The sequence below is a fragment of the Armigeres subalbatus genome, chromosome 3 (genome assembly GCF_024139115.2).
Source record: "Armigeres subalbatus isolate Guangzhou_Male chromosome 3, GZ_Asu_2, whole genome shotgun sequence".
In the NCBI taxonomy this organism is placed as follows: domain Eukaryota; kingdom Metazoa; phylum Arthropoda; class Insecta; order Diptera; family Culicidae; genus Armigeres; species Armigeres subalbatus.
The window spans coordinates 217,577,061-217,601,037 of NC_085141.1; the positions used below are offsets into that span (position 1 = coordinate 217,577,061).

At 38.6% G+C, this 23,977-nt stretch overlaps 2 protein-coding genes across 2 annotated transcripts in view; both read right to left on the minus strand.

Moving 5' to 3' along the window:
• Positions 1-23,977, minus strand: part of LOC134225479 (small conductance calcium-activated potassium channel protein) — a 634,818-nt gene that overhangs the window by 478,987 nt on the left and 131,854 nt on the right. The gene's annotated exons all lie outside the window — the stretch shown is intronic.
• On the minus strand, positions 11,624-12,097 carry LOC134222294 (uncharacterized). The gene has a single exon (XM_062701437.1). It carries the CDS (start codon positions 12,095-12,097, stop codon positions 11,624-11,626), a length of 474 nt encoding a protein of 157 aa, XP_062557421.1.

The following is a 23,977-nucleotide window of genomic DNA, read 5'->3' on the forward strand; positions in this document are numbered from 1 at the left end:
ATACGTTCTTTTCTAAGTAGTTTACAAAAAAACACGTTCCAAAAATAACCCATTTAGTGCAAAAAAAATTGGTCAAAAATTAAAGTTACATATTTTCCTTATTTTAAGCAAAAAATACGAGAGTTATACATCACGTGAAAGAGTAGGATGTAATTTATAGGAGGCATCGACATTTTCATTGAATAACAAACGGTATTTCAATTGGTGACTTTTTCTTAGTGTATAGGTATTTATAATTATCGGAACCAAGATGAATACACAGCTAGGTGTTGCAGTCTGCCCAGTTTATGGACGAGAAGAGGGCGGGGGTGAAAAATTCATTTTCGGTGCAAAACATAAGCAAACCGGCTGGCTCTCCCATACTAAAATCCAAGATGGCTGAATCGTGAATTTGGCAGATTGGAACACCTAGTGGTGTATTCATCTTGATCGGAACGGTCTATATCCGCAATTTCATTATTTTGGGAGTTTTTCTTGGCATGTAGTCTTGATTCTAGAGTCAAAATTGAGTTTGTTTTACTGTTGTCCGGATTTTCTGAGAAATTCTTGGAGAAATATAGAAATTTTTATTTATATTCCAATAGCTACTTGTTTGGGAAATCCATCAAAAATTCCTTTGTAAGTTCTTTTCAGAATTCCTTCGGTCATTCCTTCAGAAATTCATTTTGAAATTTTGTTCGAAAATCTTTTCAGGTTCTTTTTCCTTTTTGGTTATTCCTTCGAGAATTGAGTCAGAGATCCCTCCAGAAATTTCTTTGAAAATCTCTTTAGAAAAGCCACCAGGAATTAATTAGGACATTCATCCAAAGGTTCCTTCAGACAACCCTCCGGAAAGTCCTTTTATTTATTTTTTTCAGAGAACCATACGAAATTCCTGCAGGAATAATTCCAGAACGAATTCTAATTTGAAGCATTTTTTAAAGGAATTAGAGTATTAAACTTATTTTCAATTAAAAAACACTTTAACGACGGATTGAAAAATTAAAGAATTTATAAACGAAATTTCCGAAGATTTTTCAAAAGAATTTCAGAAGAGATTCCTGAAAGAATTCTTAAAGAAATTTTAAAGGAAATTTTCGAAGATCTACATTCTGCAGGAATTTCCGGAAGAGTTGCTAAAGGAATTTCCGGAGGATTTCCTATATGAAATTCGGAAAGAATTCCGGGAGAAAGTTCCAAATAAATTCCAGAGAAACATTTTGAAAAAATACCAAAAATAACTTTTTAGAGTTACCGAATAAATTCTTAGAGAAATTACTGGAAGAATTTTTATTAGAAATTCCTGAAGGAATTTAAAATAAATCCTAAATCAAATTCTGAAGGTTTTCTTCTAAAGGGATTTCCGGATGTATTCATAAAATAGTGTCCGTAAGTTTTCCTATAGAAATTCTTGGAAGATTTTTCATATGTATTTTCTAAAGAATTCTTAAAGGAATTTTCCTAAACAAGTTTTCCGAATTCCCAATTCCCAAAGGCTCCGTGAAAGAATTTCCGAAGCAATCCCTAAACTAATTTCTAAGGAAATTCCTGAAGGAACTTTTGGAGAAACTTCGAAACGAATTTTCGAAGAAATACCCACATAAATTTTCAAGGGATTTCTTGGAAGGAAGTTCTGGAAGATTCTAGGAGGAAGTTCTGATGGAATTCATGAGGGAAATTCTAAATCAATTCGCAGAATTCCTTTTTTGAATTTTCTGAGGAATATCTAGATGAATTTCCAAACGAATTTTTGGATTTTTAATCGAATTACTTTCCAATGAACTTATGTGCTGTGATGCGGCAATGTCCTAGTGGAGGATGTAATGTAAACTTTTTCTGTGAAGATACAAGCTATAGCTATTAGGGTGTTCACCCCATCAGTCTGACTGTAGCTAGCAATTGTACAAAACAATCTTAAGTTCATAAAAAGCATCATATGCCTTGCAGCGTAATTTTTTTTTATATGCTCAAAGTTCTTTACGCCGATTCACGCCGCCGCCGCCGCCGAACATTGCTGACGGCGTGACGCCGCCGACGCCGCCGCCGCTGGTGTAAAAATGGCCTTACGCCGCCGCCGTTTTCAAATACTTCGGCGCACAGGTCTAGTCCGAACCAACCGTTTAGTTAAGTAGAGTTGTTCTTCGATCGACATTATGCAATGCGTGGATAATTACTTATTCCATCTTTATTCACATGTGTGTGAATTAAAGCGCCTGCGAACTATATTCCTTCTTTAATGGCACGCACATACCTAGAAAATGCGAAAAGAGTGTAATGCCTTTTTTCAACTATTTTTATCGTGATAGTTCTCCGCTTAGCATAGAATAATATTCCAGAAGAAGTCATTTACTTTTCGCATTTCTGGACAAGTTCGCGTTTTAGAAAGAAAATTTAAGGTATACGTCGTTAGCCATAATAGATGTCACTGAAGAACAGTTTAAGCCATAAAGAAGGCAGAATTATGCTCTCATGTCAATCGGGATTATGCAGATAAAGATCTACCTGCTTATAAGGCAGAAGCGGTAGCCACTAGACCACCGAGCTCGTATACAATAGCATTCACAAATTTAGCAAAACATGGAGAAAAAAAAGCGATCATATATTTTTTGATTATGCTAATCAACTATATGAGTCATTAAGCTTCAGTGTGAAATTATTCTTTCATTCTGTAGGTATTACCAATTCGGGCGAATGATCCATTCGGGCATATAATCCATTCGGACAAATGGTCTTTTCGGGTCTATGTCATTCGAACGTTTGTGATAGAGTCCTTTCCCCACACTTTTACCGTCTTCCTATGATCCTCCCCTTCAATATCGGGCAAATGTTAGACCAATCTTGAAAAACATGCTCAAAAATAAACATTATATGAATATTTTTATTATTATATGTTTATTTACTATTATTTATTGTGTCGGTTTTTTGCAATCTTTGAGCAAGTGTGCGAATGATCGTGTTTTATAAAGGGTAGAGAACCATTTGGGCAGTACCCCCTATTCCCGTCCACAACGTTCATTACTCGATCGCATTACAACCGAGTTACTTGTTTTTCAGTACATGGTTAGTTTCTGCCGACATCTAGTGATGTACAAAAAATCAAGCCATTTGGTTGGAACGCGGTCGAGTTATTAACGTTGTGGACGGGAATAGGGGGTGGTGCCCAAATGGTCTCGCTCCCTATGGACAGTTCGCAAGTAAATTATTGAAAATGTTTGAATGGAAAAGGGTCGTTTGGCGGAAACCCATTCGGCCAAAAGTGATTTGGCCGAATGCCACTAGGCTGGTTTGGCCGAACAAACCATTAGGCCGAAAGGGTAATTTAGCCGAAGGGTTATTTGGCCGAAAAATCATTTGACCGAAAGGGTCGTTTGACCGAAAGGGTCATTTTGCCGAAAGGGTCATTTGGCCGAAAAGGTCATTAAGCCGAAAGGGTCATTAGGCCGAAAGTGTCATTTGGCCGAAAGGGTTGTTTGACTGAAAGGTTCATAGGCCGAAACGGTCATAGGCTGAAAGGGTCATTTGGCCGAAAAAGTCATTTGAAAAGTGAGAAATAAGGAGTAAGAAGAGAGACGTCTCAGTTCTCATTCCTCATTTCTCACTTCTCACTGTAAAAAATTAGAAGCGCGAAATAAGTATTGAGACTGCTCAATACTCACTTCACGCTTCTCACTTTTTATAGTGTGAAGAAAAAGATGAAGAGTGAGAAGTGATTCGTCTCACTTCTCACTCCTCATTTATCCTTCTCGCTGTAAAAAGTGAGTATTCAGATGACTCACTACTCACTTCGCACTCCTCTTTTTTTACAGTGAGAAGTGAGAAATGAGGAGTGAGAAGCAAGACGACTCACTTCTTACTCCCTATTTCTCGCTTCTTACTGTAAAAAGTGAGTAGTGCGAAGTGGGTAATGAGACGTCTCACAACTCATTTCGCGCTTCTCGCTTTTTACAGCGAGAAGAGAAAAACAAAGAGTGAGAAGTGAGACGCCTCTCTTCCCATTCCTAATTTCTCACTTTCCAAATAACCTGTTCGGCCAAATGTCATATTCGGCCAAATGATCCTTTAGGCCAAACAACGTTTTCGTTTTCCAAACAACGTATGGCCAAACGACCATTTCGGCCAAATCACGCTTTCGGCCAAACGACCCTTTCGGCCAAATGGGTTTCGGCCAAACGACCCTTCCCCTATTTGAATAATTCTTCATCATGTATTTTTATTGCCAAACTTTCTATATAGGGCACTGCACGGACTGATTTGTCTCTTTCTCGCTGCAAAGAAATTAGAAAACAACAAGGCCAGTAAACGTCAAAATTCATGAGGAACGAAAGAGAAAGAGATGTTTCCGTGCAGTGCCCTATTGTCGAACCATCCCGAGACATGTGCAGGGTGTGTGAGTGAAAATAATATAATACAAAATACATATTGGGAACTGTTTTTACAAAAAGTCGTTGAACCGTGGGCAAGCAGTTATTTTGATACCAGGAGTTGAATTTTACGACAGGATTAGACGTCGGCTAAAAAAGTGGAGAAACGCCAACTGAGGGATTTTTGGGGTTCATTTCGAGCTAAGAGTGGCCATTGAGTTCGCTGAACCTTCACTAGTATAAGTTGAACTAACATTCCTTTCCTTCCTTCCGTAATTGTAAGGACGTGGTACTACTAAATATTCAATGCAATCCAATTAATTCGTGGAAAACATTTATTTTTAATTTGAGTTTTTTTTCTTATATAAACAGCAAAGTAAGTTATTTTATATATTCGTCTAGAAATAAAACAAATGTTTGTCAGATTGTCCGGACGTTTCGGTCGATTTACCGGCCTTCGTCCATCTTCCGCGGATTAATCTTCCTGCCGCTACTGTGTAGAGTAGTAGTAATGGCCGTCTTAGAGTAAGGACCCGACCAGTGGATAGTAACAGATTTATATCAGACCTTGTTATTCTGTTACAGCAGTTTTTTTATAACAGCGGTTGTTATAAAACATGTACCATTAGTAGTTAAAATAACAAAAATTGTAACAAAATCTCTTCTAGTTTTAACAAAATTATTACTAAATATGTTATTAATTAAACAAGAATATAACTCGTTGTGTTACATAAAAAGTGGTGAAAATAGCTTGTACTATAGCAAATTATGTTCCTGAAAATATTATGATTATCCATAATGTAGGCAATTAAGTTTGTCCAGCTGGTTCAACTTTGGATGTAGATTCAAGTTATACTGCAGTTGGTACCTCACTTTTTTTCCAATTCCTATCTACCAAAAATGTAGGCAATATTTTTTTCGGTAGAAATAAACATAACACAGTATGTTATAATCATGTTATGACGATCATGAAATTTCATTTCCTCCATCTTTGGCAGAGAATTTATAACAAAATTATTGCAAGTTTTGTTATTTGTAACACATATTGATATAATTGTGATAAAATTTTGTTATGACTAACTAGTCGGGGAAGCGGCAGGAGGATTAGTACCAAAATTTGTCAAAAAATCTTACCATCCCAGATAAAACTGTACTTGTGACAACACTGAGCAGTCGTCATGTCCAGCTCAAACATAATACTGGTTGCAATAAGTTCGTCACTCGGTACTGATTACAAATAAATAATGGAGCACCGCATGTGACACTCTGGTTTGTGCTCCATTAACCATCCCAGTTCTTCCAATTTGCACCATCTGACTATTTGTGGGGAACTTATCAAATAAACCAACTACATTGCGTCTATTCTAAGTCATTCACCTCATGCCGACAAGTCCAGAAGAATGAATGATTCAACTCATTGTTGGGTCAGATTGCAACTTGATATTCAATGAGCATACTATCTACGTAATAAGAACATATCTTCCTTCAGTATTCCTATCTTCATTCCCCAGAAGCTGATGCTGTTCATTAGCTGTCAACATTTCCGATGGCTTGTCGTCTTGGTAGAAATTTGCTGACGCCGGTTGTTGCAGTGTATGTATGTATGTAGGAACGATGAAAAGAATAGCCATTGTCAAAGTCTTCGGGAAGATGCTTGCATTTGAGGAATGGCATTCCAATCAGAACTTTGTGGTCAAAACTACGTCCTATACATCAGTGCCGGACGGAAGTTTAGTTTCCGACTGAACAAAACTTGTCAAGTGGTTGTGGAAGATTCCACTTCAAACACAAAGTGGCACCATATTTACGTCCTCGTCGGAATTGAACGAATTGTACACTTGGATGCTTCCTTCGGATGGATGTTCACATTCTCCGACAGAAAAATGTGGAACGAAGGGATAGTTTAATGGCACATTTCGTCGCTCTGGTGCAATAGTTACACTAGAAATAACTGACAGTGTTTGGATTTCACGCTTCAGATGCCAGACGGCAACGAATAGCTTTCCAAATGATTTTGTTGAACTCAAATTGTACTTTTTAACTGTTAGAGGTATTGTCTACTGAATTTCATTTGGCCAGAACGAGTTTTCATTTCCTACCTTTGATGTAATGGTCATTCCTTATACCCATACCCATTATTAAAATAAAATGTCCTGAGAAATTTTCTCTCATCATGTTTGGTCTTGCGTATCTTCTTATCTGAATATAAATCCCGAGAAAAAAATTCCGCGGTTGTCCTTCTTATTACCCTGATGCTGATTCTGTTCTAAGCCGTAAAAATAAACGTCATCTAAAAAATTATGACGCTTTCCCTGCTCTTTATTCATCGTTGGTTGCTGTTTGCACTCAGTGGTGATGACATAATCTTACGATCTTTTTTTCCGCTCGTAACAAACAACTGAAGTGAATTTACATCTCTGTTGGAAAGTATAAAAGTCAAATAAGGTGGGGGCACCGAATTGATGGCGCTTCTATTAACAACCGTTTCGATGGAATCCTAAGCGGACGCACATCATTCGCATGGAAACACTTCAAACGAAATTTCACCTAAATTACCGGGAAAATGAATGCATTGAAGTCCTGTGACTGACGATGAAACAATCCAGGAAATGAAGCAATCAATAAGATGATTATCAATTTACATTATTAGGGTCAACGAAACCTTCGTCAAATGTGTAAAAGCGGACTTGGCGACTGAAAAGGGCACCGAATAATGAAGCCCTGCTAACAAGGCATTAAAATGAGATACACCCAATTGGCATCTTAGGCAAAATCCCTTAACGTTCCTAACCATTATCTCCAGCAGGGATGGCGTCGCAAAGTAAGGAAGTATAGCTTAAGGAGATCCTCCTAATTTTGAGCTATTTAATCCCGGGCAACGACCGGTTTGTTTGGAAGAGAGATTATAACAAATTGGTTTTATATTGGAAGGGAAATCAAAAGTGACTGTCGTACACGAGGGGATGGGTGGTTTATGGTTTTTGGAGTGCAAGGTTAACTCCCTACGCTCTTCTTTGATACTTATAATTCACGTAATTCAATATTCATTTTGATTATCCAGTCTGGAAGCTCTGGAAGATGTTGTTGCTCTCCTCCTAATGTTGCCGCTAAAAGTGTTGTCTGTATCGATATTGGTAGTTCATGTGCTACACTTACTTCACAAATTAAAAGTTTAATAACGTTGGAATATCATAAATGGAACATTTCTCAGTCTAGCAGTAAGATACGTAGCAACAGAGCAAAATATTGCAGAAGGTGACTGGGTTTTTGACCCCACTGGATTGTAAAAATGGAATGTTAAATGTGGAATGAATGTTTATTTTTTTTTTTTTTTTTTTTATTATAGACTCTTTAAAATTTTATTCGAGTCTGTCAAGAGTTTACAGAGTTTATTGACACTGCTTAAATTACTACGTTGTATGACATCGTTCGTTTTCTCCTTGAGAGTTATTGCAGCGATTTCATCTTCATCAAGGTGTTTCCATCTTCTTCTTCAAGGTTTCACTTTGGGGTCAAATCGCGTCGATCAGCGATATTTCTTTAAAGAACTCCAGTACTCTTTTTGCTTGACTGTTGTCGTCGGCTAGTGCTTCCCTCATGTTTGGTTGGAGTCCGATTTTCTTTCTTGCGTCGTCGTATCCAGGGCACTGAACGATAATGTGTTTAATGGTGAGTGGGTGGTTACATTTTACGCACTTTGGTGGGTCTTCCTTTTCCAGTAAGTATGCATGTGTTAGCCGGGTGTGGCCTATTCGTAGTCTGCTAAGTATGACATCTTCTTTACGATTTCCTGTTAGCGCCTCTTTGAATGGTTTGGTAATGTTTTTTATCTCTCTAAGTTTGTTGTGGGGTGTTGAATTCCATTCGGATTCCCATTTTTTAGTCATAGTGATTTTAATGATGGTTTTTATTTCGCGTTGATCAACTGTTTTCCGCGTAATTGTGCTCATCTCTAGCGCACTCTTTGCTTCTTTGTCCGCTTTCTCATTTCCTGGGATGCCTATGTGACTAGGGACCCACATGAATGTTACCGATGTACCTTTCTTCCCTATGTTGGTGTACAGATGAACTATCTCGTCTTTCAAGCTGGTTCTGATTTTCTTCTTTTCTAGTGATGTGACAACACTTAAAGAATCGGTGCAAATAATATATGCGCCTACTCTTTCCTGGTTTGAAATCCAGTTTAGGGCCTCTATTATTGCAAGGCTCTCCACACTATAAATACTGAGTAGACTATGGGTTCGCTTGCGTATGATTCCTTCGTCGGTTACTATGCTGTATCCCGTTTTAGAGTCGTTTTTGATCCGTCCGTGTATATCAGCTTGCAGAACTTATATTTGGTGTGGATTCTTTCAGCAAACAGTTTTTAAGTTCATTTGGGTTTTTCCTGTTTCTACTAGCGGACATCATTGTTTTGTCTATTAGAATGTCTTTTCTTACCCATGGCGGAGTTTTTGGTATATTTAGGATTTGCTTGGTGGTAGAGGAATTCCAATATTTTCGATAATACTCTTGCTTCTTGTTCTGATATTGTATGGCTCTGGATGCTGGGCCTTGGGTCCACAATTCTCCTGAGCTGTTGTTATTCTCTTCGTCTGTTGCACTATTTGTGAAAGCCTGTTCATTGTTTGTTTGCTTTGTTGCGAAGCTGGCGAGTCTTTGACTGAAGAAACTTCTAAGACTTGGTATACCCGATTCGGCTTGTAGGCTTTCTATTGGGCTGGTTTGAAAAGCTCCTGTTATTATTCGCAGTCCTTGGTTATGTATGCTCTCTAGCTGCTTCATTGTAGATTCACAGGTTGAGGAGATGATTGGCGCGCCGTACAGCATTTTCTCTAGTACAGCTGATTTGTATATTTTGATAAAGTTTGCCGGTCTGCACCCCATTGTTTGGTGGTTGTGCAACGTAAAAACTGTATTCTTTGCTGGCATGCTGCCTTTATTTCTTCGATGTGTATTTTGAATGTTAGGTGTTGGTCTAGTGTTACTCCAAGACATTTATGACTGAGCTTGTACGGTATTATGTCGTTGTTAATTTTAAGGTTTACGTTGGCTTGTTTTTTGATCTCGCTTTTTGAATACTACGGTTGCACATTTTTCGGCTGAGATCTTGAATCCAGTGTGGGTTTCCCAAGCTTCAATTTTTTCAAAGCAAGTTGCAGGTTTTTAGCTATTTTCTTCTGGTTACTGTCGCTGGAGATCAAAGCTACGTCATCTGCATAAAGTAAGACTTGGACGTTTGGTGGTAGGTCTGAGCATATGGTGTCTATAGCTATCAAGAACAGGGTCACGCTTATAACTGATCCTTGACACAAACCATTTTCCATTAGCGTGTCGCGGGAGTATGTGCCGTTTACCTTAACTTTGAAGCTCCTTTTCATCAGCATTTGTTGAAGATATTTGATGAGGTTTCCTCCTATTTTCCATTCGCTTATTCTATTCAGAACTAATCTGCGCCAGGTTGTGTCGTAGGCTTTTTTAATATCCAGAAAAACTGCTTGTGTTAGCCGCTTTTTATGCATTGCTTCTCTCACGATGTTGTCGAAATGGCCCAGATAATCGGTAGTAGATCTACCTTTCCTAAAGGCATATTGGTGTTGATTGATTAGATTCTTTTCTTCTAAGATGAACATTAGCCTGTTGTTGATCATTCTTTCCATGAGCTTTCCAAGACAACTGTTTAGGTAAATAGGTCTATAGTTTCCAGGGTTGTTTCTTTCCCCTTTTCCTTTGTAAATAGGTACTACGAATGATTTGGTCCAACTAACTGGATACATGGATTCATTCCACAACCAGTTGTATGTTTTCAGCAAGAGGTTCTTATATTCTACTGGCAAATGAGTGATCATGGCATAGTGTATGTTGTCTGGACCAGGAGATGACCCTTTTAATCCTTCCATTGCCTCTGCTAGTTCGGAGAATGGTGCGTTGTACTCTGCTGTATCCTCATTTCTTATTTCGAGAGGTGTTTGCTCGATCCTGTTCTTCAATGGTATAAAGTTTTGATTGTACTCTTTATCGCTTGATATTTTTCCAAAGTGGTCGGCTAGGCTGTTTGCTATTTCAATGTTTGTGTTCATGCGTTGGCCGTTAAAGTTGATTTCTCTGATAGCTGATGATTGGTATTTTCCCTGAATTTTCCTAAAATTGCTCCACATCTCTTTGGCCGGAGTATGAACGTTGAATTTGCTGACGAATTCTTTCCAAGAGCTAGTTTTGCTTCTGTGATGATTTTTGTGCTCTGTCATTGGCGTCTTGATATTCGTATATTAGTTGCGGGCTTGGAGGTTTGTTCTTGTTATTTTTAAGTTTACGTAGAGCTTTTCTTCTAGTTTTCACAGCTGTGGCTACTTCTTTGCTCCACCATGGCACACGTTTTCCAGCAATTGTTGGTTTAGTTTTTGGAATTGATTGTTCTGCTGCTATTATTATTTGTTTAGTTATTTCTTCTACTTGATCGATGACATCATTTTTCGTCTCAATGTTAATGTTATTTTGGAATTTTTCCCAATCCGCATCTTCTATTTTCCATCTTGGAATACGATCACTTGCTGGCGATTTTGACGGTGTCGACATAATTAGTGGAATATGATCACTTCCGTGTGAATCCTCACAGACGGTAAGTTTCAATATTCCCGCTAGTTGATTAGAGCAGAGGCAAATATCGATGCAAGATCCGATTCCTGTGCCGCTGTTTATGTAGGTTTTCTCACCGTTGTTCAGAACTAGCAGGTTCTTTTCGTTTATTATTGATTCTATTGTTGTACCTCTAGTGCTGATATTTTCCGATCCCCATAAGGGATGATGGGCATTTATGTCACCTACCAGGATGAAAGGTTCAGGAATTTGTTCTATTAAAGCCATAATATCCTCTTTTGTGATCTGTTCCCGGAGGGAGATATACGTTTAGTAAGTTTGCGTTCAGTGGTGCTCCGATGTTAACTGCAATTGCTTCTAGATCTGTATCAATATCTATGATTTGACTATCGATGTCGTTTTTACTGCGATTATTACACCGCCTGCTGCTCTTGCTCCATTTGTTCTTGGACGATGGTATGTTGAATATCCTCTGATTTCTGATTGGTTGTCATTTTGGCACATAGTTCCTTGAAGGCAAACAGCTATTGTATTGTAAGTGCTTGCAAGGATGTTGAGATCAGGCCTTCTTCCTCTTAAGCCTCTTACATTCCATGAAATTACATGGTGTTCACTGCTGATTGTACTTGAGTGGTCTTGTGTTGTTTGTGCTATTTTGTAATGCTTTTTGGTTTTGCTATTATTTTTTAGGATTTCCTTTTCTCGTTTCCGTCATCTGAGTTATTTTCTGGGTCTGTGGAAATATATCCTACTTCTTCGATAACTGCTTTCATTTTGTTTCCTTTTTTCCTTGGAGGCGAACTTGGCTGCTTCTCTTGACTTCTTGTGTGCTTAGTTGGGTTCTTCTGTCCGCTATGGGAGGGTGCGTACAAATTTAATGTTGCTTGTAGTTTACTGTTGTCTTTTTTCAGACTTTCAAGTTCGTTCTCGGCTGCTTTCCTTCTTGTTTTCTCCTCTTTGTAGACTGATACCAGATGTTCGAATTTGTGGTTCAGTGCTTTGTATTTTTCCTCCATGGATTCCATCTTTTTCTCGTTTTCATTTGTGACTTTTTTGATTTCTTCTTTGTATTCCTTCAGCTTCACTTCGAACTGATTTTTGATGTCAGCTCTGATCTTTTCTTCAAGGGTATTCTTTTCTTCGTTTAGTTCACCTGTCATAAGACGAGTTTGAACAATCCCATTGAATTCCACCACTTAATTGTATCCTGACAGATACGTATTTCGACCTCAACAGTAAGGCCGTCTTCAGTGTCTTGTACTTGACTCGACTTACTTAGTCGAGTCAAGTACAAGACACTGAAGACGGCCTTACTGTTGAGGTCGAAATACGTATCTGTCAGGATACAATTAAGTGGTGGAATTCAATGGGATTGTTCAAACTCGTCTTATGACAGGTGAAAACATTCCACTAAAAAGCTCAAAATAATTTTCTTATCAAAATTCGTTTAGTTGTTTTACTTGGTCGGCGTAAGTATTCGAGCTTTGATCTTCTATCATTTTTCTGGCTTCCCAGAAAGACAAGTTTTTATCCACTTTGATTTTTATTATTTCCTTTTCTCTTTTTAAGACGGGGCATCCATTAAAGAACGCTCCGTGCTCGTTTCCACAATTTATACACTTTTCTCGGTTTTCACATTCTTCATGATAGTTATTTCCACATTTCCCGCACTTTTTCTCACTTGAACAGTTTCTTCCAATGTGGCCAAACTTTAGGCACTTAAAGCAACGCATCGGATTTGGATACCATGGTCTTGTTTCCAGCACAGTGTATCCAATTTTAACTTCTTTGGGGGTGTTTTTCCTTTAAGCGTAAGTACGAAAACTCCCATCGGAGTTTTAACATTGTCGCGCATTTTCATCAACTGTTTGACTTCCGTAACTCTTTGGGAGGATAGGTTTTCCAGAAGCTCGTCGTCACTCACTTCCTTCAAGTCTCGGCAGACTATCACTACTTTGCTCGAATTTAAAGTTTTGTGCTCGTACACTTTGACGGTAATTTCGTCGCACAATTTTTCAATTTTGGCAAAGTTTTTTACCTAGTGTTCGTTCCTCACCGTCACTAGAACTTTTCCATCCTTCGTTTTCTTTGCACTGGTTCCGCTTACACAGTAACTTTGGATTGTCTTTCCACAAGTATCGGGGACACTCCGTGGAAATTTTCATCCTCTTCCATCACCATTATCATTTCTCTGGGGTTCCCCCCAGAGGTTTCTCCCCCAGTCGGGGGAAATTGGATGCACTCATCCGGCGAGTTGGTGTCGCCAGTGGCGCAGGGTTTATTCAAGTTCAGAGCCCTATGTATGTTGTTTACGCTTCGGTCGACGGCACTAGTAATTGGTGATTCGACACTTTCGCGGTCTCGGTCGGGGGTAATATGATACTTTCGCGATCGCGGTAGTTGGTTTAATTAATTGCCAGTAAGCGTCTATACTCGACCGGGGCAGAACTCGGACTGTGAATGTTTATGAATGTTAATGAAAATTTGTAATGAAGACTGCGAGCTGCGAGGGGGCAATGCCCAAGTGAGTATCGTAATGCCTACAAAGACGAATAAACATAACATTGATCTACTTTTTTGTAGTCAAGGGTCATTTGGCCGAATAGGTCATTTAGCCAAATAGTTTATTTAAAAAGTGAGAAATTAGGAGTGAAAAGTGAGACGTCTCACTTTTTACAGTGAGAAGTGAGACGTCTCACTTTTCACTCCTCATTCATCACTTTTCAAATGAACTATTCGTCAACATGACCTATTCGGCTAAATGTCCTATTCGGCCAAATAACCCTCTCGGCCAAATAACCCTTTCGGCGAAATTACTCTTTCGGCCAAATGACCCATTCGGCCAAACGACCCTTTCGGCCAAATGACCCTTTCGGCCAAATGGCCCTCTCGACCAAATGACACTTTCGGCCTAATGACCCTTTCGGCCAAATGACCTTTTCGGCCAAATGACCCATTCGGGCAAACGACCCTTTCGGTCAAAAGACCCTTTGGCCTAAATGAGGCTTTCAGCCTAACGACCCATTCGGCCAAACGACTCTTTCGGCCAAATGATCCTTGTGGCCTAACGACCCTTTCGGCCAAACGATCCTTTCGGCCAAATGACCCTTTCAGCCAAATGACCCATTCAGCCAAACGACCCATTCGGTCAAATGACCCTTTAGGCCAAATGACCCATTCGGCCAAACGACCCTTTCGGCCAAACGATCCTTACGGCCAAACGACTCTTTCGGCCAAATGACTCTTTCAGCTAAATGGCCCATTCAGCCGAACCACCCATTCGGCCAAATGACCCTTTCAGCTAAACGACCCTTTCGGCCAAACGACCCATTCGGCAAAACGATTCTTCCGGCCAAATGACCCTTGCGGCCTAACGACTCTTTTGGCTAAATGACCCATTCGGCCAAACGATCTTTTCGGCTGAACGACCCTTTCGGCCAAATGACCCTTTCAGCCAAATGACTCATTCGGCCAAATGACCCATTCGGCCAAACAACCCTTTTGGACAAATCACCCTTTCAGCCAAATGACCCATTCGGCCAAATGACCCATTCGGCCAAATTACCCTTTCGCCTAAACAACCCTTCCGGCCAAATGACTTTCGGCCAGATGGGTTTCGGCCTAATGGTCTGTTCGGCCTATTGGCATTCGGCCAAATGGCTTTCGGCCCAATGGTCCTTCCTCATTATAGAGTTGTGTCGAGCTAATTCATGACCTAATAACGTCACACCTCCACTGTCGTATGCCGCCCACAGTTTACTGTGCTTTCCACGCCCTTTGTATTTGACACTATTAGATAGAGGTTTATTGTACTGAATGGAATTGAATATGGAAAGTGACAGGCGTTTCAACACACTTTCTGAAGCGAAAAGTTAATCGTTAATTGCAATTATAACTATTTGTATCGTCTGTTCTCGAGTAAATTGTGAACCTGAAATTGTGTGTCTGCAACGAAACCCCTGCCGGGAATATCTATCGTTATCCAGAACATCCCTTATGGATGATGAATTCCATTTCAGTCATTCTCGTACTTGATTGAAAATAAAAACATGAAGTGTAATTGTCTGGTAAATAAAACTATAATACATATTTTTATATTGTTTGAAACTGTCGTGTCGTTACTAAAATAGATGTGGGCTTGAATCGTGTTAAGCCTCATGTATGTTGGCAGCTTATGAAATCTCATCAGACTAAACTTTTTTTTTGTTCCAAATCTCTATTTTGAAATTGCTTACGCTTATATAATTCAGGTTGTCTTCGATAATCCGTTAACTATTTTGTTCCGGTGAGATAAGAGGATTTACGTTGGAGTCCGAATAAAGTGCAGAACTATGTCAGCAGCAAGTTGTCGAATGCACAAACTAAAATAATTACCATCGCATGGACATTCTTCTACATATTCATTGTTCTGTATGCCAACGGGGAAACTGGCTTGCCCTTTTATTCTGTTTTCCTTGATCTTTTCTATAGTTCTAGGGTAAAGTATTTTCTTATAGTATTTCGTAATTCCACATACCAATTCGTTCGTTCGAATCTATGTCCTTCGGATTAATGTTCGTTTGCCATTGCTCACTGACCCAGCCGGAAACCCGTAATTATACAAATTGGACAGATCCCATTCTGATGCAGTTTGAACAACTAACATCATGTTGACCCCTCCTGATCTCCCCAAGGATTCTCCTCCGTTCCAAGTCAATTGTCTTACCGGAAACCCCGCAGTCAACTGTGCCGGCTATCGTCGATATTGTACTGCGATCCATTCTCGGTACGGTCAGCAAACAAATCTCGATGACATGAGAACAACAAACCAAGAAGAGCAAACAACCTGATAGGCGTCCAGTCATCGCCATCGAACTCAAGGAAATTTTTACGTCTTTATCGATTTACTTGACGGGCCATTAATCACATTATTCCCTCGGATGACTCGAACAACGTCCACCGGAGTCCTCAGCGCGCGGTATCGCTTTTATCCGGCGTGTGCTTTCCGCTTTCGACGACTGACTGTTGGAAAGTTTTCTTTTTTTCCCGTTCCTGCTATTGAAATTTCAAAGATCGGCATCCCACGGCTTACGGTCTTTAAAGCAAAAAGGAAAACCCCAGGCGTGATCCGCTATATGGAGCGTGGTCTTCCACTTTTTTTGGGAAAGAATTCCAGCTTAACCATCGGCTATGTTGCACGTACCATGGAGTCTAGTGGAAAATGTGTCCTTTTCCCACATTTTATTTGTGTATGGTTATTTGTGTTCGCTTACTATTCACTCCGCATCGTCATCATAAAATATTATATTATTAATGTTGCCGGTTAATGGTGGATTGTGTTGCCGTCGCGTTAGAAGCTTGTGTCGTTACTGGATTCTGGCACGGCACTATGAACTGACAGTGCAGCTGTTCAGTACTGCCTTTTGTGAATGTGATAGAACCATCACGACAAATAGGCAACACATAAAATTGACATCGCTGTCATATATGTAGAATGCGATGTCAATAACTTGCCTCGTGGGCGGTGGCATATCGCATAGATTGCAGAGATTTCAGCGTAATTGACGGATAGTGAAGTATTGTCAAATTATGAATATGAGTTCCTGTTATATGGTGTGAAATTTCAATAGTAGATGGAGGCGTTTTCTCACATTCATCGTGGTTGAGATGGACATAGCAAAACTAAGCCTAAAATTATGCATTTTGAGTAAAAAAAATGTTTCAAAAAATAGGGTAAGAAGGTTATTTTCCCACATTTCGATGAAACATCTAATATATTAGCGAGACAAAACGCCCTAACGCATTAGCCTACAATGTACAACGCGCCTCCACGTACTATCCACACCAGAAAGCAGATTAGCTGACGCGTGGTGAGTTGTCCCCTAAGAGCTGTCTGCTAGAAGACATTAAATGTCTCCATGAGCATTCCGGAGGTTACCGTTTCTGCCTATGAGCAGGGATCAATCCTAAATTTGTCCTTTTCATACTTTGTATCTCAATCTTTCTGTGCGCCACATTTTACATGAGAAAATAATTATAAGCATCTCCAAAAAAATCTTTTAGGTTTTCCAAAATATTTCTTTTTAATTTTTTTCATATTTTCTGCGGGCAATACTTTGAAGTTTTCTCGGAATTCTTTGTTCAATTTTACACTGAAGGCTCCTGAAGGCTCAAGTAAAATATCTTCATCTCATAGCTCCGATATTTATCCCACGAAAAACCGATATTTATCCCATTACTTTAATGAAATGGAATTTGATTTGTTTTTAATGTTTCTGATTTTTTCCAGCAGCTAGCAAAAATAGGCGAATAAATTGATGTTGTATTTTTATGTTTCGCTATGAGATGAATATATGTTCAGTGAGATGGAAAACGGAACAGTTCCCCTATTTTTCCGGAAATTTTTTTGGGATTGCAATGGAAAATTCTTCAGAAGTTCCATGGGAAAATGTTTCAAATTTCTACGGAAAATTGTTCAAGTTTTCAACGTGAAGAGATTTTGAATTTCCTATGAGTATTCTTCGGAATATCCTCACATTTTTTTTCTAAATTTCCTCGAAAACTCTTTTGAATGTTTGAGGGATTTTTTTTATTTCTCTGTGAAATTCTTCGAAATTCCCAAGAGAAATTTTCCGGAATTCCCCCCAATATTCTTAATAATTTTTTCGTTAAGTTTTCACATAAACCTGTTCGGAATTTAAATTTCTACGGAACATTCTTTACATTGTTCATTAGAAATTCATAGGAAGTTCCATGGGAGTTCGTTCAGGCGAAATTGACTTTCGGTCGCTCAGTCGAATGCTATTTGGCTGAACAACATGTTTTGCTGAAAGTCTTCTGGCCAAGTTGAGTGAACGAGTGAACGTATGGCCGAAACAATTGTTAGGTCGAACACGATTTGGCCGAAAGCGACATATGGCCGAATTTGTAATTTGACGAAAAAAGCCGTTTGTCCTAGCATTTTCTTTCGGCCGAAATGGTCGTTTGGCTGAAATTGCTGTTTGGTCGAAGTGCTCGTTTGGCATAAGGGCTTTTTTATCAAATGATCAGTTCGGCCGTGTGACCTTACGGCCGTACGTCTAGTTTGGTCAGATGATTTTTTTTTACCAGGTGGATTTCGGTCCAACGTTTTCGACCAAATCAAATAAACAATTATATCTAACGGGGAAGGGTCGTTTGGCCGAAAACCATTTGGCCGACAGCTACTAGGCCGAACAATCCATTAGGAACCGAACAACCCATCTGCCCGAAAGGCATTTTACCGAACGGGTCATCCGGTCAAAAAGGTCATTTGGTTGAATAGGACATTTAGCCGAACGGGTCATTCGGCCGAATAGGTCATTTGGCCGAATAGAGCATTCGACATTTCGTCGAATGACATTTTGTTGAAAGTACATTTGGTCGAAGGGACATTTAGTCGAATGGACATTTAGTCGAATGGACATTTATCCGAATGGACAATTAGTCGAAAGTAAATTTAGTCGAAAATACATTTAGTCGAATAGAAATTTAGTTGAATGTTGAAAGTAATAGGAAATTAGTTAAATGGATAATTCGTCAATAGATTTTTGGTTAATTTTGAAGAAATAATCCACAAGATCCATGGATAAACTGATTAAAGGAATTCAGTGAACGTGAGGAAATTTAATCAGCAGCGGAAGAATTGCCAATGATGATTTTTCACCTGAACTAACAGAAACTTCTGAAGATCCTGGTAGGTTATAATAGGTAAATATTAGGTACCGTAATATGGGGGGAAGATGATCATTGGGCGAAGGTGATCATTTGATGTCTCAGTCAAAAGGGCCTAATTATTTATGAAACGGTGGTCTAGTAGGTCAACCATATTATCTGTTCAAATAATGTTACCACTAAGTAGAAAATTCGAGTTTCTTCGATTATAATCATGAAAGTGTAGTTCGTGGAAGAAAGAGAGAGATAGTCATAAATGACGATATTTTCGTTTCAAATATTAACTTAATGTAATGTATTTTGAGGGCTAGGTCATAATGATTTTAGTAGTGTTGTCTTAACCAACTTCACCCCAAACCAGACTACTCAAAAAAATTGTGATCATTTAATTTATTTTAATGAATGCGAACGCATTTCAGGAAACTAAAAATGTTGATAATTGCAACGTATAGCAATACATTTTTGAAAATATTTATTTCGATTTAAAATGTTAATACACATTGTTATTGCATGTTTTGTCATAAAAGTGACCAGCTAATTGGTGAAATACCTTCCATACTATCAACACATCGACACATTATCAAAAACCTAGGATATCAATGTTATTTTGCCAATACTTTGTAACAAGCCGTTCCGGTTCTCTAAGTCAATGGCTTAAGGTGAAGCGTTGTGACACTCAAATTGCTATGTGATTGTGTCATAAAAATCATCAACCATGGATTTGTAGTGGTGGAAACTTCCAATACCAATTCAGTCAGCATACACGTGGGATTCATTTTTTGTTAACATCCGACAACAGTAGACATTGCACGCATTCGGAAGAATTCAGCCCAATTTAGAAGCAGTATTAATCAATACAGTCTAAGTATGGGATTAACTGATGGAATTTGTTAGAAAACATCAGTTTTTCTTTGGTTTGAGAAACTGCATAAGTCCATTTTACACAATTTCGAGAAAACAACAAAAAACTGATATTGAACAAATTGGCACCAAACCTTTCGATTTCTTCGATACAGATCGATAGTTTTTGGCAAAACTCAACACCCTTGTACTTGTACTCCATAATTGCTCTTCAAAGTGCGTGGGCATATGTAGTTTCTCAAACAAACGTAAAAAAAATCATACGTTCCTGAACAAAAATTTTTTTTGTTCGTGCTTTTTGTCAGAATACGTGTTTTTGGGAGAGGTTTCAGAATAGGGTATCCAATCATGGTTTGAACTAGTGAAAAGCGTATCATGGTTTGAACCATTTTGAAATCAGTAGAAATTACCATCTCATTGGCAGGAAATGAACCTAAAACAGTATGAATGGAATATTTAGGTATACTGGAAGTGATAGAGTTTATTTAAACATTCGTACATATTGTTTAAGTAATAAAATAAAGCGATTTAAAAACGTCCTGAATTTGCGCCAAATCTCCCCCACCAGTGGCATAATTTCAAAAAGCTCGTAAAGAACGCATTTTATGACACAGGAGTGAGATCAATATATCAAAAGAACGCTATTTTCATCTGTAACCGATTGACGTCATCATACAATTAAGAAACAGTTTTAAATATTTAAAATAGTAACATTTATACAAGGTAAAAACTGATCATGGTTTGAACTGAATTCGTACCATGGTTTGAACTTGTAAATGCAGTCATGTTCTGCTGCTGCCCGCTAGGAGCGCTGCATGCGCCTAGCTGGAGCATTTTGTTTACATTTCCAATATAAAAAAATCGCAATTTTCATATCGATAATTTAGACAATTTTTACACGTTTCGAGTTACTAATCTAATGCGAGAAGATGAATAGTAAAACAAATTTGTATTTCTACAGATTTCCTCAGCGATTCATGCATGTAATTATTATTATATTTAGGAGTTGCTGGCTGCTGCAGTAGTTCAAACCATGGTACGAATCAAAGTTATGTAATTATTAAGTTTTTTCAATGAAACTAAGCATAAATATGTGCACCCAGGATGTTTTTAGAAAGATAATGAACTAAGCTTCCATACAAACTAGAAATCGCAGTTCTAACATGCCATTTCAATGAAATAAATCAACTTCATTTTGACGGCTCATCTGAAACCCGCCATTTGGTTCAAACCATGATTGGATACCCTATACAAAAATCTCATTTTGGCCAAAAATGTTACATATGCAGTTTCTCAAACAAACGGTTCAATTATGTTTCCACGATGCTGGCTGTTTATGTTTACATCCTCAACCGTTGTTGCCAGCTGCTCAAACGCACCAATGACAAGATCTTTTTTTGCCCCGATTTTTCAATTTTTACAATGCACCCCAAAACAGAATCAATAAGATATTATTATTGCATCAGTACATAATGCGTTAGTTAAAGATTGATTAATTAAATCGATATTTTACATGTTTCGCTGCGATTTCACAATAGTTCATATCGACATTACTGTCTGCTGCTGATCAATGATTGCTTGCATACGACGCTGGCGACGACGTGCAGAGTGTTGAAACCAGCCCGGTGGCATCCCTATCTCACACAACGGCGACGTCGTTGGCATAGTGCGTTACTGGGGGGAATTTTTTTCACTTTATTCACTTGCTTATATATCTTCCCTAAATTAGTGCTATGTGATAATATCATCATACCGCCGCATAGATTGAACTTAGAACTAAGTCCAGATTTACTTTTTTAGTGAGAAGATGGTCAGGTATGTAGGCAATGTATGAATTAAATTAATCTGTGCATATTGGGGTGGGTTGATTGTTTAACTGTGTTGGTAAGCCGCAAGGCAGCCATTCTGAATGACATGTCATGAAGCCTTAAGCGCCACCTTCGGTTAAAAAGACCATTAACTCGAAGTAGGGGAAACCGCCAAATGTTGAACAGCTAATTTTGTCGCCTATTGTTGAACTCCCATAAGAAATGCATGTGCGTTCAACAATAGGCGAAGAAATTAGCCGTTCAACATTTGGCGAATTACCCTAATTAATTTGTAATCAACAAGCTAGGCGTTAAACTAATTTTAGAAAAAGAAAGCAAATTCAATGAGTTTTACAATTTTAATATTCTATTGATTCCAAGGCTTTCCATTTACTCTCAGACAAACCTGGCTACGGACCGTGTGACGTCACTTTTGAGCGATAATTTAAAAATTCGAGCTAATCTACCTAGTACGTTGCGCAATCGTACACACTACAAAGGTTTGACCTTATTTTTCGACGCAAAGGCTGCTCCCACGTCGGCTGTCCCGAGTAGTTTCAATATCGGAGTCGTATATGCGACGAACCAGAGGATAGGATGCCCTATGACGAAATCGTGTGAGTGGCTGCTTATGGGGTGAAGATGTCCCATAAGGTTGAGCACGTGGCTAATCAATCGGTTGGTAGACGGAAGCTCGAATTACCAAAATGGTGATTGTCTTGGCTTTCGGGTCCGGAAAATTAAACCCTGGATAACACCCCGGATAAACCGCCCACGTTGGGCTAGACCTGTTCAACGTAGTCCAAAATTACTACACTGCTCATGGTCATTTACTCACCAGCTTACCTGAGTACTTTCTTTCCACAATTCAAAATATTCTAAGCCTTTGCAAGCTTTTCTCACCAACTCACTAAATTTACCAAAGAATCAAGAACAATTATCAATGATGTTAGAAAATAGTTTAAATATTCACGCACTTACTTCGAATTTAGAATCTAATTAGTCACAATTTACTTTGGAAAATCTCATAGTAAAAAAATCAAACTTATCTGATGATAATACGTCTGAACGATTTGAAAACTCCACCAGAAGAACTATGGCGCACGAGACAAGTTCAATCAAGCTTCTAATTTAATGCGCAATTTATACCGGGTATTGTATTTCCAATATAAATTTGGGGTGGGGGAAACACCAGCACTTACCATTTTTGAACTCGATTTGTTAATTCGTTTTTAAGTAGGCAACATGCTTATCATTACGTTCCACGATAAAGATTATCTCATGCCAACTTATCTCAGAGATGTTTCCTTTTTTCACACAAAGGTGGAAGTAATAAATATTCAAATAATAAACTGTGATATAATTTAAAATTCCTATACACTTAATGTAAAACATGGAGCTGTATAGAAACTGATGTTACAACTTCATCGTAGTTGGCTTTGGAACATTTTGTTTATTGACATTTAGTCTAATGAAATTTGGTCAAATGACATTTCAGCGAATGGAAATGGTTTTCTTATTCTTTTAATTGAAACTCTTTCTTTCACTCAATATTCATACAATAATTAGCTCAGAATAAAATTGTCTTCCAACCATAATTCGTTAATTATTTGCAGAAAATCTAATTCCGACCAAATGGTCATATGACCTAATCTATTCGACGTTCATTCGACGGAATGCCATTAGACTAAATGTACCAAGATTTTTAATTCGAAAATCCGCTTTCGACCAAACGTCATTCAACCGAATGTACGAAGATTCTTCATACTAAAATCTGATTTCGACTAAATGTCCATTCGACCAAATGTTCGTTCGACGTAGTGTCCTTCAGACCAAACGTCATTCGACCAAATGTCTCTAGTGGAATAAAAAAAAAAACATTTTCGACTAAATGTACCTTCGACCAAATGTGCATTCGACGTAATGTCCTTTCGACCAAATCTCATTCGACTAAATGTTATTCGACGATATGTCCTTCGACGAAATGGTATATATTCTTTGGTCGAATAGATCGTTTGGCCAAATAGGTCCTTTGGCCGGGCCCCTAGTAGCACAATTCAATCACTTTTGGTTGCAGCTACTTGGTTATGACCAGATTTAGTCATATATAAGTCGCTGGAGCTTATTTGTGACATGCGTGCTACTCGGGCCTTTGGGACAGTTCGTCGAATGACATTTCGTCGAATGACGTTTAGTCGAAAGGACATTTGGTCGAATGGACATTTAGTCGAAAGTACATTTGGTCGAAGGGACATTTAGTCGAATGGACATTTAGTCGAAAGGACTTTAATCGAATGTTGAAAGTGTTTAGTCTTCTTCTTCTTCTTCTTCTTATTGGCATTACATCCCCACACTGGGACAGAGCCGCCTCGCAGCTTAGTGTTCATTAAGCACTTCCACAGTTATTAACTGCGAGGTTTCTAAGCCAGGTTACCATTTTTGCATTCGTATATCATGAGGCTAGCACGATGATACTTTTATGCCCAGGGAAGTCGAGACAATTTCCAATCAGAAAATTGCCTAGACCGGCACCGGGAATCGAACCCAGCCACCCTCAGCATGGTCTTGCTTTGTAGTCGCGCTTCTCACCGCACGGCTAAGGAGGGCCTAGTCGGTAATAGGTAATTAGTTGAATGGATAATTTGTCAACAGATTTTTGGTAAAATTTGTATAAATAATCCACAAGATACATTGATAAAC

Excerpts from the sequence above, each read along its gene's own strand:
- LOC134222294 (XM_062701437.1), bottom strand. The coding sequence starts at position 12,097 with ATGACAGGTGAACTAAACGAAGAAAAGAATACCCTTGAAGAAAAGATC.